At 44.6% G+C, this 14,765-nt stretch overlaps 1 protein-coding gene and 1 pseudogene across 1 annotated transcript in view; one reads left to right on the top strand and one right to left on the bottom strand.

The window, feature by feature from the left end:
- Nucleotides 1-11,408, bottom strand: part of Dnajc3 (DnaJ heat shock protein family (Hsp40) member C3) — a 42,977-nt gene extending 31,569 nt beyond the window's left edge. The window contains exon 1 of the mRNA NM_022232.2: nt 11,203-11,408. Within this exon, the coding sequence (NP_071568.2) occupies nt 11,203-11,284 (82 nt within the window). The 5' untranslated portion in view covers nt 11,285-11,408. The remainder of the gene's footprint in view (nt 1-11,202) is intronic.
- Nucleotides 6,701-7,262, top strand: S100a10-ps1 (S100 calcium binding protein A10, pseudogene 1; annotated as a pseudogene).
- Nucleotides 11,409-14,765: the final 3,357 nt, after the last annotated feature.

Here is a 14,765-nt window from a genome sequence, read left to right as displayed (position 1 = left end):
TCCATAACAAGTCTAAAATAATCACCCCACACCCACTTCAATAGTCACAAAGCTGAGCTAGCTAAAATCAACCATAAAATTATGAGGATTGTAGAATTCAAACTACAGTTGAATCAATGTCCCATCAAGTCTCACCAAGTTTCTCCTTTGAACACTGAAGCATCACTAACTAACTGGATCCTCGTATCTGGAGCAGGAGCGTATGTTTGGATCCAGTTAAAACTGACTTGTGAAACCCATGTCCTTCTCAGCCTCTTCCCTGAAGTCGCTTCCCCTTCCTTGTCTAAGGAAGCTCTTTCCACCGTTTAAAAACTAGAAAGCATTTTTCTTCTAGTTTTCTACAGCATACAAGCAATCTGATGTTACATATTTATGTAAACAGAATTGGAACATTCATCTTTGTGCTCCCTATCACATACTCCAAAAGTACAACGAGTCATCTGATTTAATGGCAACACAGCTCCTTCTATAAGTTCAATGACAGTAGTCCTTAGCTTGACTAGAAGTCTAAGTCCGACCCATGTGGCTGTGGTGTATGAGACGACACAGATCAGCAACTGAAGACGCTATGTAGTGACTCAGACCCGGGGTTTCTATGCAGAGCTGGCCCATGGCACTAAGTTGTACCTATTTCACAGTTGCCTAACATGGTTGCTTTACCTACCTGAGTAAGGAGTTTCACATCCTGCAGGCCCAGGGAACCTAGCTTAGAGAACCCTGAGAAACAGCATTCAAGCGCGCTCTCTGAATGTGCCGTGGGTGAACTCCCAGTACTCTGAGAGCTTCAAACTGATAAAGAAAAGTGCCACAGCCAGGCAGCCACCTTTACAAAACCAGTCCACAGGCTGACTGATAACCTGTATGTCTGAAACAGACAGAAGACTATGAAGCCAATTTTTACACAGCTTAACACTAAGAAAGAAAACAAAATTAGGAGCACATATTTTTTAAATTGTTTAAGTGTATATAACTAATAATCTTACAGGTTCCAACGGTCACAACAGCTATTTAAACTCAGCTCTAGCAGCAAGAGTACAATGGAGACCAAGAAATAAACAAGATAATTGAGTAAGTGCCAATCTGATGCTAGGTGACACAATGCCTGAGGAAAGGAGTAATTAGTACAGTCGTTCTGAGTGGGGAATCTAAAACAGCAACAACAAGGAGTGGACAGGAGCTCCGATGGCTCATGCCAAAATCACATCCATGCCACCAAACCAGCACAACAAGCCTCAACTTCCAGGAAAATAGTGAAGCTACAGACAGCAAGGAAGGAGGGCAGAGGACATGAACAACACAGACCAAACTGCAAGCTGCACAGCAAATCTAGGTTTTATGTACATGAGGAAGGAGACCCCAGAATGGGCTTCACAAGAAGCTGAAGGTCTGATTTGTATTTTAAAGATGACTCTGACTGCAGTGTGGTGTGTGAAGAGGGCACTGTGGCGATGTAAGTGTGACTCCCACAAGTTGTTCTCTGACCATCAGAGGGCACCATGGCACATGCACAACCTTACTCAGGCAGATACCACTAAAAATAAGTTTTAATTCTTAAGTCATGAACACTGTTGAACTACAGTGTGGAAGTATAATAGGATTGTCGTATCGTGTCACTTATATCCTCATGTATTACCAACAGGGCCCATTGGTATATGGCTTGTCTTTGACAACTGTACAGTCCCTGGGGGTCACACTTCAGACCCTACACACCCGAGGCAACTGCACACTGAACTGTCCCTAGCCTAGTCCTTACCTCCAGATCTTTTAAAGATAATTCCTAATATAAATTATACCCATAAACATTTATACTTCCTACCTAAAATCAAAAGAAAAGATTACACATCTTTAATCCAAGCGAGTGATGTGTACAAAATTGTGTTAGATTAGACTAGAAAATGGCCTGGGTCAAATCATGACGAAAGCACTGACTGAGCCGTAGACCGTCTGCCTTAGGTTTCCTAACCAGAACTCTGACGTGAGCACTGAGGACAAGCTAGGGCTTGTGGATCAGTATCCTGGTGTCATTTACAGCAATCTTTGCGTGAAGATCTCAAACATTTCCCTGTTAAATTTTCTCAAGAGACACAACCAAATCAAAGTACTCAATTTCTCAAATGAGGAATTAAACGTTATAGTACGAGATAAACCACAGGAAAGTGAAGCCAGGAATAGTGGTGCACACATGTAATCCCAGCACTTGATTGGCTGAACCAAGGAGATGCCATGAGTTCAAAGCTATACATTAAGGGCCTGTCTCCAAAAAAGGGAAAATCATTTCCTGATCCACCCATAACAATGACCGAGAGGGAAACAAGTAACATAAGAATTAAAAACCTACCATGTAACTAGGTACTTCCTTGTGTTTAAATAAACCGAGCATGCACCAGGTACTTCTGTGTGTTTAGATAATTTAATTTTTCCAACTCCAGGATGTAAAGATCTTTCATACTTTTATTACAAAACAACAGAGGCTCAGATAAGTTGTCAGTTCAGGCCACAGATTCACAATGACTGCCAAAGAACGCATTTGCTAAGCCCACCTTTATTTCCCACACAGTGTGTGATCCTTCTCGTGTAGCAGTATTTCAGCACTGTAGGTTAATTCTAAAGTCCAGTGGGAGCCAAGAATGCATTTGTAATGTTCTTTTGAACTGCTATGTCACTTTATACTACACACCGCCCCCAAACATTGAGAAACTCTTTTGAGAATCACTTCTGTTTTCTACAACTGAAAGGAGCACTCAGTTTATGACCACACCACGCTGAACAATCTAATCCCATCTAAAGGAGACATTTCACGTTCACCATCCCTTTAGAGTAAACCTTTGGGGCTGGAGATGGCTCAGCAGTTAAGAGCACTGACTGCTCTTCCAAAGGTCCTGAGTTCAAACCCCAGCAACTCCATGGTGGCTCACAACCATCTGTAATGGGATCTGATGCCCTCTTCTTGTGTGTCTGAAGATAGCAACAGTATATTCACATAGAGTAAACCTTTGATCTCTATTTATAATTTATAAATTATAATTATAACTTATAATTCAATCAAATTTCTACTTGGTTATATAAATTAATGCTTCCTCTATGTAAATCCCCATGGCCCACCCTCTAACTATGCAGAGAAAATTCCTTTAGTGTACTTCAGCCACATTTCGAGAATAGAACATGCAGCAGTCTAAAGGCTAGGGGAGTTGGAGATCCCTTCTACTCTACAGAGGTTCCCAACTCCTATCTTACCTTCTTCCAAATCCTTAGTCCATGCTGCATCCAGAACAAGCCTTTTAAAACACTCCCTTCTACAAACTTCTACAATATTTTCATATGCTGGGTAATCGCGTCAAATTTCCTAGTTTAAAGGCAGAGAACATACTTCAGGCCCATGCTCCCTGATACTGGTCCTTCCTCCACTACATACTCTCTGCTCACAGGAAAGCAAATCGGATACCTCACTAGATACACTATGTCCTCCTGCCTCGTGCTTTCACATCACTGTTCAATGGGACAGCCTTTCCCAACTGCCCACCTAGAAAATTCTCACTCCTCAAGATTCTGTCCTTGGACTAGGTATGTAGCTTAGCTTAGAGGTAAAAGGTGCTAGGTTCTATCTTCAACTTCACAGGGTAAAAAAAAAACAAGCAAACAAAACCAAACAGGTTCTGCACAAACAACTGCCTCCACTGTGAACCTTTGAACCTGCCTGGTGAGAGCAGGAGTCCTACTCCCGCTGCACTATGTATGACCAGGCTCACAAAGTCACGCTTGCTTTGTAGAACCACTATTCAACATACTGTCTCACAGGTTAACCTCTCTTTCAGCCCCGATCCACCCTTATCCCAGCATAAACTAGTCCCTTTACATCACATAGTTCAGTGTATTACATACGGTAAGCACTCAATATTTATTAAATTATTAAGTGAATGTCTGCCTTCCTGCTTGAATGTCCACAGCACACATAATCACTCCAACTGCTCATCACTGGTCATAAGGACTCATAAGGACACTAACACCTAAAGGGTTCCATGTAGATCACTGGCTGCTTGCAACATCTATACTCTATTCTGAGCCACAATTTTTATTCCATTGCTACACACTGTGTGCATACTATTTTCCAAGAGATAAGACAATCAAATATGTAATTTCCCAATCTGCACCTAGCAGGTTTCTCCTAGACATCTGTCAATCATGGGTCAACAATGCAAACAGGAAGAATAGCAACAAAGATAGAATAACTAATCATATTATTCACTGAGAATTGTAGTGTAAGAAAAACCAAGACCCTAGTCAGACACTTAGAAGCTGAGAAAGCTGATATGAACCTCAGGAGGGAAGCCTGGGGTAGAACAATGGTGGAAGCACTAACAGTCGGACCCATAAGCATTAATTATTGTTGCTAAAATAATGTGTAAGAGAAGAAGAGAATGAAAACTGCCCACCATGCTTTACAATTGTGCTCCTGAGGCTGGAGAAACGGCTGTGGGGTTCAGAGCAGCTGCTCTTAACCACTTTTTGCTCTTGCAGAAGACAAAGGTTTGGATCCCACGTGGTGGTTCACAACCATCACTGTAAGCCCTGCTCCAAAGGATCCAACTGCTTTTCTGATCTCTGTGGGTTCAAGGCACACACCTGCTGTATAGACATATTTGTAGGCAAAACATCCATACACATAAAATAGGATAAATAAAAGTTTATTACCAAAAGAACCAGCATACAGCTCAGTAGCATCAGGGACAAATGACAAATATGGGAGCCTAGTTAGATGCAAAGGTATGACGAGTGCTGGAGGGAGGGATCCAGTGGAGGGAAGACGTGATGGTGAAGGAGGGAAGCAACCTGCTCTGAATGTCCCCAAAATTCATTTGTGGACACCTAGCCCATTGTGCGGGGTAGCGCATTTGGGAAATAATTAATGACCGGTCCGTGCCTTCAGACAAGCATTAGTGCCTGATAAAAAGGCTGCGGGAACAAGCTGGTATCTTTGCCCTTACACCTTTTGCCACACGAGACCACGCATTCGGCCACTTTTTAGTGTGAGGATACAAGGAAGCCCTTCTCAGATGCCTACAACCCAACAGAAGCCAAGTTAAGACAGGATGCTGAGTTTGAAACCTGCCTGGGAAATGCTGTACTTCATAACCAACCTGAACAACTTTTGTTTTTAAAGACCAAACCAAGTTAAGTGGCCTAGGACTTCTGAAAATACAAACTACTAATCAAGCTAAAATCCTCAGGCTGGGAAGGACTGTGGGCAGAGATGGAGATAAGCCCGGGAACTGTGTTGTAGAAAGAATAGAAAAAGGCCTATGACGTCTCCTCCTCAACAAAGACGCCATCTTAGAATGACTTAAGTGGAGGCCTTCAGTCTGGCTCTGTGAGTAAAGGCACTTTGCCACCAAGCCTTAAACTTGATCCCTGGATCCCATACCACATGATGGAATGAGAGACCCAGCTCCTGAAAGCTTTCATCTGGCCACCACACACTGTGCTAGTTCACAGCCCAACTCTACTGCGCCCTCAACGCCCTCCAACTCAGTTGTTGTTAAGAATGAACAAATTGAGTTGGTGGTGGCCCACAACTGTAATCCCAGCACTCATGGAGGCAGAGAGGTAGCCTGGTCTACATAGCTCCAGGGCAGCCAAGGCTACACAGTGAAATCCTGTCCAAAAAAAGAGAAAAAAGAATAAGATGAGGGTGTGAGGGAAAGGGAGTTAAACTGGGCTTGGATGTTGAAGAGAAAGGTTTTAAAGTACACGATTTTTCAAGGACAGGCACACTGAAGATTTTAACATTAGCAACACTGAGTGTGCAATCGAGATTGAGACCCTGCACCTAGAATGAAGTTAACAATAAGTTTTTCTCCATCTGTGTTTATCTCTTGGGTACACAAAACAAACTTGAATTTAATAGACTTGGGGATCTGCCAGGCAAGGAAAGCCAAAGAATACAAGAGCAGAGAACTATAAGGGTGTATTTGTAATAACGTGTTGGCCGTAATGGTCCACTAAGCTGAAGAAAATAGAGAAAAGCTAAGGATGCTTCCCCAATGCAGGTCTTACATTCCCTATTCTGTCAACTCTAAGGCAACACATCTAATTGTATGCCTCACACAGTACCACATAGCAACTTAACCTTCGCTGACGCACATGTCTTTCTTCTTAGTCCCAAACTCCTAGTGACTAGCTCATCGTATTATCAATGTTTAAAAGAATTAGATACATAAAGATACATAAAGCAAATACATTTAAGGTTGAAATGTAAAGGACTGCATTTTGAAGGACAGGTGACAAGGCTCCAGGGGAATTTCTATGTAAACAAAGTTAAAATGCTCATTAATAAATCAAAAAGAGGGGTTGAGGATTTAGCTCAGTGGTAGAGCGCTTGCCTAGTAAGCGCAAGGCCCTGGGTTCGGTCCTCAGCTCCGAAAAAATAAATAAATAAATAAATAAATAAATAAATAAATAAATAAAGAAAGAAAGAAAGAAAGAAAGAAAGAAAGAAAGCAAGCAAGCAAGCAAGCAAGCAAGCAAGCAGGTGTGGTGGGGCAAGCCTGTAATGGCAACACACAGAGGGCAGAGGGAGAGGGGAGAGGGGAGAGGATCACTACAAGTCTGAGCCCATCCTAATATACATATCAAATTCCAGAGCCCATCCAGACTAGCCTGGGCTAAAGAGTGAGACCCTGTCTAAAAACAAAACACGCAGCTCTTCCAAGGACTGCAGCACCTCAGGGCCCAGGTTTTGACAGATTCTTCAAAATGCCATCCCAAATGGAGCACGCCATGGAAACCATGATGCTTACGTTTCACAGGTTTGCAGGGGAAAAAACTACTTGACAAAGGAGGACCTGAGAGTGCTCATGGAAAGGGAGTTCCCTGGGTTTTTGGAAAATCAAAAGGACCCTCTGGCTGTGGACAAAATAATGAAGGACCTGGACCAGTGCCGAGATGGAAAAGTGGGCTTCCAGAGCTTTCCATCACTAGTGGCAGGACTCATCATTGCATGCGATGACTATTTTGTAGTACACGTGAAGCAGAAGAAGTAGGCCAACAGGAGCCCTGGTACCCACACCGTGATGTGTCCTCTCCCATGGGGTCACTTGAGGAATCTGCCCCACTGCTTCCTGTGAGCAGATCAGGACCCTTAGGAAATGTGCAATTAACATCCAACTCCAATTCAACAAGCAGAGAAAGAAAAGTTAATCCAATGACAGAGAAGCTTTTGAGTTTTACATTGTTTGCATCCAGTTGCCCTCAATAAAGAAAGTCCTTTTTTTAAGTTCTGGAAACACATACACACACACACACACCCCAATGGATTAGTTAAAAGAAGATCATGACAATACAAACTGAACTTAGCCACCATTATTTCTATGGGCTTCTCACCCTAAAACAAGTCTGTCCCACAGAATGGAGGCAACCCCAGGCATTCTCTCAGCAAATGCTAGCTGGTGAGATAAGCCAGAACACTGACACTACTGCCGACCGTATAATCTTGCTAAATAGTTCAAAATAATTTTAGGAAGTTATCTATATCATCTGGTTATATAAACTATTAAAATCATGCATTTAAATTTTTCTCTTCATATGTACCTAATACCAAGGAAATCATGCAAACAGTAAAATATACTGTTAATTTATGGGTTTAAATACAATGTACCACAACCTTCTGTTTGCAAAGATTTTCAAGTCTTTTCCCATGATGGTCAAAATATAGTTTAATCAGCTTAACTGAGTGAATTAAAAACTAGGTTCCTGGCCTACCACAGTGGTACACAGCAATCCTGGCAGAAGCAGAGGTAGAAGCAGGTGGATCTCCGCGCTCGAGGCCAGCCTGGTCTACAGAGTAAGTTCTAGGACAGCCAGGGCTGCACAGAGAGACTCTGGGGATGGGATGGTCGTTGGTTTTATCTGGGTTCATTAGCCTCAGTCTTGACGAGGCAGGCAGGTCAGGTGGTGCCACAGTACACTTAAGGCTGGAGGGAGAAGACATTCGGGAGAGCTGTCTGAGAACAGGAAGTGTGAGACAAGAACACTGTGAGCATGCAGGAAATGATATATGAAGAGCATTGTGACAACAAAATGTTTTTAGTCTGCATTCATATTCAAGTCACCAACCAAGCCATAAGCAACAAATGAAATAATCTTATTTGTAATGAAAGAATGCTAAAGGTCTTTCTGTACTTCTGTTTGAATTTATGTGTCTGTAGGTGTGAGAGCTTATGTGTCCCAGCGCCTCAACTCCCTGCAGCTGGGGCTGGTGTGCTGCTGACAGCTGAACTCACAGCCTCTCCAGGAGCCACCTAAGCTGAGCCATCGCTCCAGTTTCTAAAACTTTCTTTCTACTCAAAAGTTCTATGTCTCTTCCTCTAGCTTTCTTTCAAAGCCTATGAGAAAGGGAATTTGTAGAGTCAATTAATGATATCTGCTTTCCTCCTCTAGATTACAACAGAAAAGCCTAATTGAAAAGAGTACTTTTAAATCAGAAAAAAAAAAGGAAAAAGACAGACAGACCAGTTAAGTGTATCGCTATGTTTCCTACAATATGAAACTGTGTTTCACATTTCCAGTTCTCAGACAACTCTCCAATGTCTTCTCTCTCCAGCCTTAAGTGTACTGTGGCACCACCTGCCTGCCTCCTCCTCAAGACTGAGGCTAATGAACCCAGATATAACCAAATTATAAAGAAAACATAAACTAATAATTTGCTACTTTATATCTTGATAACCCCATGACCAATTCTAGGATCTAATAAAAAGCAGCCCCCCTAATTCAGTTCCAACATGTAATTCATTACCCTTGTGATTCTCAAAATGAGGCCATCTGGGATCCTTTAGAAATGCAGACTCCACTGCCCATCACTGCCTGTTAAATCAGCAGCTCTGCAAGTGCCTAGAACTCTAGAAGGACTCTGTGAGATTCTGATATACAGTTAAGCTGGAGAACCACTGTTTTGGGAGGAAAAACAAGTTTGGGGATTTTTGTTTTCTTTTGTTTGGGGGAAGGTTGTTTGGTCTTCAGATTTTTGTGGGTGTTTTGTTTTGTTTTGTTTTGTTTTTGGTTTGTTTGAAGACAAAGTGTCATACTGTAGCTCGGCGTGGCCTACAACTCATAGAATAACTCAGGCTGGTCTTTAAGTCACCTCCCTGTCACTTTCTATTGATAACTTAAAAATGCTGATTTTGCTCAGTTGCCCAACTTTAAAATGCCTGAAATGGATGCTACCAGCAATTTCCTGTTCCCACTTCATACAGAGGTAAGTTTTATTTTTAAAGATTTTATTTAACACTATGTGTGTGTGCACGCTTGTGCACTTGAACCCATGTGTGTGCATGTGTTCTCCCCTCCCCCTCCCTCTCTCTGTCTGTCTCTCTGACTGTCTGTCTCTGTCTCTCTCTGTCTTTCTCTGTGTCTGTCTGTCTCTGTGTCTGTCTGTCTGTCTGTCTGCGCCCTACCCCCACCCCCCATCTCTGGACCTGAAGAAGACTCCTGGAGTTGGAATCACAACTAACTCACAGTTGCCTGATCTGGTACTGAGAATGCAAGTCCAGTCTTCTGCAAGACCAACAAGCACACTAACCATTTCTCCAGTCCCAAGGTAAATTTTCATTAAGCTGGTTGAACATCAGTCCCCATAGGTGTAAAACTGACAGGATCACACATCTCTGTGGGATAAGAGATGACTGAAATGCCCTTTTCTTCTCCATCAGCTGCCATTTTGCTCAGGTAATACTTTTGGAAAAGACAACACTGGCTTCCCCTGAGAGGTGCCCTTAGTGCTTTCCAGACAGAAAAACTCAGTTTCCTTATAGAAACATCACAGTAGAGAAATGAAATGCTAAAAGTCTTAAGAATCCTACAAAGAGGGGCTGGGGATTTAGCTCAGTGGTAGAGCGCTTACCTAGGAAGCGCAAGGCCCTGGGTTCGGTCCCCAGCTCCGGAAAAAAGAACCAAAAAAAAAAAAAAAAAAAAAAAAAAAAAAGAATCCTACAAAGAACAGAAACTCAAATAAGGTGCTTGATCGATGAGCTACTGGAAAAGGTAAGGCAAACAAAAATAAGCATTTCTATATCTGAAGAATAAATTAAATTGACACTAAACATAGCATAGACAACTTCCTCTTAAGTATCCAAAATAAGTCATTAATGACAACTGGGCATGATCAATGCAGATGGAAAGAATTAGAAAATGAAAGAAAATTATAACGTATGAACCGTATTAAAATAGTCCAGGTCTTCAAATTCCCATCCCTTCACTTTTGAGACTGGCTCCAATGTCAAATTATTGGTCTCCATATTGTCACAGTACTAATTCTGATTCTGATTTGGGGTTCAAAGAACGTATGGTGATCAGGAAGCCAAAACCAAAAAAAAAAAAAAAAAAAAAAACCAACAACAAAATCCTACCTTTAGTGGAAATGTAAAAACCTAAGAGTTTTATGAAGGTTTCACCATAAACTATTCCAAAGTTCTGCTCCTCAATCCCTCCAAAGGAATATCCAATTGTTTACTCTTTCCTAGACAACTATCCCCGGACTTACAGGAATGAGTATAGATCAGTGCCCAGGACATAAGTCACTACAGCATCTAACCAAGTTGGGAAGCATTGTTCAATGGGCATTTGGGGCTTCCATGTTTAACTCCTCCCCGCTCTGACACCCAAGATAGGACCGGCCTCTATTTTTTGCTATTCTGTTGGGAGTAGCCAACATACCAGTCCGGAGGCCAGGGTGAAATGTAAGCGCTCCCTATTTTTTTTAAGGAGATCTTTTTTGCGATGACAGGAAAAAGTAGCACGGGGTGGGGGTGGGGGGGCAAAAAGTTGAATGACGCCTTGCTGGGAACTGTAAAGCCACAGACAGCCCAGCAAGTTAGGCTCTGAACTCCAAGCCCAGGTGACTTCCCCAGGCACCAGCCTAAGTTGCGCTCCCCACGCGGGGTGGTGAGGGGATGGGACTGGCTTCAGGAATAGGACCCGTCCCGTGCGTGCCGTCGTTCTCGCCTCCTCCCGACAACCCGGACCCAGTGTCCCCCGGACGCCGGACTCCCGGCTGCTCTGGCCCAGGCCGCCGTCCTGGCCTCGTGGCCCGCCAGTCCCTCCTCTCGGCACACGGAACCGGAACCCGGCTCGGACCCAGCCTCGCGCCCCGGAGCGGCGCTCCCGGCCGGGACTAGGATCCGAAGCCCGCCCCGCGAACAGGGCGGGACTCACCTTCGTACTGCAGGTCCACCAGGACAAGCAGGAACGGGAACACCGCGCCCAGCCGGCTGCGCACCGAGCCGGGGGCCACCATGTCCAAGGGCACCTGAGCCGAAGAGCAGGAAGGTGCGCGGCCCAGCAGCCCGCGCGGCCAACAGCCCGCAGCGAAGCGCCCGCCGTCCGCTCAGTCGGTCAGCGCTCGGGCCTCGGCCGCGGCTGGCGCCCGGCGGCGGAAAACAGCGCTGGGCGGGGCCCGCAGACGCCACGCCCCGGGAGCCGCCGCCACCCAATCGCCTTCCTCCTGGCCACAGAGCGGCCCAGCTCGCCTGGGTCGTGGTTGGCGCTGATTGGCTTTGGAGGCTGACGCCCCGCCCCATCTCTGATAGGGTAACGTGGAAGCACAAGACGAGGCTGCGTCCGCTGGTCGTGGAGCTGTGAGCGGGCTCCAAACCGCCGCCGAGAGCCTGGGAGGAAGAGGCTGGGGAGGCCGGGCTGCGGCCGCCGAGTCCGCATGCGCGGGCCTCAGAACTCTTCTGGGCCAGCGTTGCAGGCTGGGTTGGCAGGGGCGGCGGGTTCCTGGAGCGAGCCCAGGTTCCCTCGGGCAGGGTTAGGGGATAAAGCCCCGCCGCCGCCGCCTCCTAGGCTGGCAGAGCCAGAGTCTCAGGAAGTCTCCAGGGACGTCCGAGACGTCTGGAATTGACTTCTTGAAAGAAATGGCGAAGAAACCCAAATAGCCGCTCTGTGGGTGAAAAAGGAAAAAGTTTATTCCAAACTGCGAAGGCAGAGAAAAGCGCTGCGCGGGTTTGGGCCACAGTGGGAATTTATCTCCTGGGTTATATGGGAACTTGAGGTGCTAATAGACACCACAGTCATAAATGGAAAGAGCCACATGTCCCTCTTAGAATGACTGGTCTTAGCAAGTAGGAACTACCTTCAGGCCCCTGAGTTCTGGAATACTGCCTAGATGCCCTACCTGGGGGAAAGGGATTCCTTGGGGGACCTGACACTGTTGAGGTCTTCTAGTGAGTCGGAGATGCAAGAACCATTCTACCAAGTCTCACAGTAGGTCTGGGCGGCTCTCTTAAAATCCGCAGTCCTTTTATTGTGTCTCCAAAGAAACTTTTTTTTATAGGTTGGCTTGATGTTTTCCGGGGCTATTTCCTGCCTCAGGCCAATTATCTATTTGTGTGTCCTTGAAATTCTTCCACGGCCTTCAGCTCACCCTGCTCAACAGAACACCAGCCCATTTCTTGCTCAATCTTTAGTATTAGCTTTCTGATTTCCCAAGCAATGGCCTTGGCAGTTTGGAATAAACCTCTTATATACCCACTGAGTGACTATTTGGGTTTCTCTACTGTGCCTATTTCATTCAAAGAGTTAACTTGAACAAGAAAGGAAAAAGGGGCTGGAGAGATGGTTCAGTGGTTAAGAGCACTGACTGCTCCTCCAGAGGTCCTGATTTCAAATCCCAGCAACCACATGGTGGCTCACGACCATCTGTAATGAGATCAAATGCCCTCTTCTGGTGTGTCTAAGACAGCTACAGTGTGTGTGTGTGTGTGTGTGTGTGTGTGTGTGTGTGTGTGTGTGTGTAAAAACTTGAACAAGATCTATGTTATATTAATCAGGTAGGCGTTGGCCATAGCTAGTCTGTTTGAACAGGCACTATACAGCAGCAGCGTTTCACACATAGTTAAATAATGTGGGTTTGTTGTTCAAAGCTTTGGAAACCTCAGTGTTACTTCATGCTTGCAAGGACTTAAGCATTATGATGACATTTGAATGAAAAGAGACATGACTGACTGCTCCTAGGTATGGTGGAGAAGAAAGTTTATTGTAGGTAAAAGGGAGAGATTAGAGACAGAAACATCTGGGATAGTGGACATGATCCTGAGCTGTGTGAGAAGAAGAGAAAGGGAACCAGATGGAGTGGCTAAAGGGGCAAAAGGTAAAAAAAAAAAAAGAAAAAAAGAAAAAAAGAAAAAAGAAAAGCTGGCAAACCAAAATGGCTGGGTTATATAGGGAAGAGTCTCTGAAGGAAGGGAAGCCCAGCCCCTAAGCTGGAGAATTCTGGGTAAAGGGCTGGACTTGCCAGCCATACCCTGTAAACGCACAGGGACTGAGGGATGTTGGGAGAACTTTGCTATGTTAAATAGGACCTCAGTCATCTGTCCCAAATTGGAGACCTAACATATTTGTAATGTTCTGAGATACACAGTAAAGGATGAAAAAAGAAAGGTTTTGTTCTATTCCAAAGAAATAGAATGTAAAGGAAATGGTTTGTGGTTGGAAGAAATGAGTCCCTTGTGAGCCTCTGGGAAGGTAGTGGTGAAAAGCACAATCTTTAGAGTCATGGAATCATGGCTGTTATATAAACTGTCCTCATCTGTAGACTGAGTATGACCCCAAAACCTCTACAGTTCGAGGGCCTATGAAGCAGGTAAACATTCCTACAAACTGTAGTGTGACCAACAGATGCCACTCTGCAACAGGAGCAAAATAACGAAGCTTCCCGGTCTGGTCAAAATGTGTTCGTCTGAGATACACACAGACACAAAGGTAGGAGATGATCCCACTGTCCTCGAGTGAAGACCCCACACAAATGAAGCCCTTCTGGCCAGAGGATCCAACACAACATTGAAGCATCTCGAAAGGAGAAAAAAAGAGAGTAAAAACAGCCCTTTATGATCCCTAGATGTTGCTTGTGATTCTGGCCTTAAGGAAAAGAAGAACGAAAAGTTTCCTAAGGACAGATGCAGCTTTCAAAACAACATATTCGTGTTGTAGGCTGTGAATAGATAGCAAGGGTCTTCAGTGCTGAGAGCCTCTCAACATTTTCAAGCAACCACCTAAGAATCCTATAATAAGAACTACAAAGTATCCCTCAAGTATCCCTCGAGAAAACAGGATCTACGATTCACAAGTATCCCTCAAGAAAAGATGATTTTACAAAAAATAATGTCTACCTATTGACAAAAAGCTTGACTAGCTCTCAGTCTTAGAGGGTAGAGGTGTGTCAGGCAGGGAAAGCTTGGTAACTGTGGTGATAAGAGCCTACGGAATGCTGTCCTCAGTCATCTTGGGGATTAGAAGCAGAGATGGGACCAGAAGCAAGGCTGGGCTGTAACTGTCAAGACCCTAAGAGAGCACTGGAAGCCTACATTAGCCAGCTAGGCCCTGTGTACAGAGACTCTTCAACCTCCCAAAAAGACACTTTAGCAGGGGACCAGCTGCTCAAAGTACTCGGTGATAATCCATGTTCAAAACCCCAGCAAAATAACGTGACCTTAGGCTGTAAGTAAAGTCCCTTTAGGAGAGAGACAGAGGAAATAGAAAGTGAACGGCTTTGAAACGGAGAAAGGCTTGGTATGTTTTAGAGTTAGTGGGTCACAGTATAACAAACTCAAACCACAGTGATGTAACCTGGTAGCAAGAGGTAGAAAGAAAGCTCCACTACTGAGGATGACATCACTTCCTGATAAGCCCATGGTAAGTCCAAAGTACTGGTCATGAGCTGCAATCGACAGATGAAACCTAGTGAATCCAATCCTGTATGCTGAGGAGGGGGAGGAGGG

The sequence above is a fragment of the Rattus norvegicus genome, chromosome 15 (genome assembly GCF_036323735.1).
Source record: "Rattus norvegicus strain BN/NHsdMcwi chromosome 15, GRCr8, whole genome shotgun sequence".
NCBI lineage: Eukaryota > Metazoa > Chordata > Mammalia > Rodentia > Muridae > Rattus > Rattus norvegicus.
This window is presented reverse-complemented; position numbering and strand designations above follow the sequence as displayed.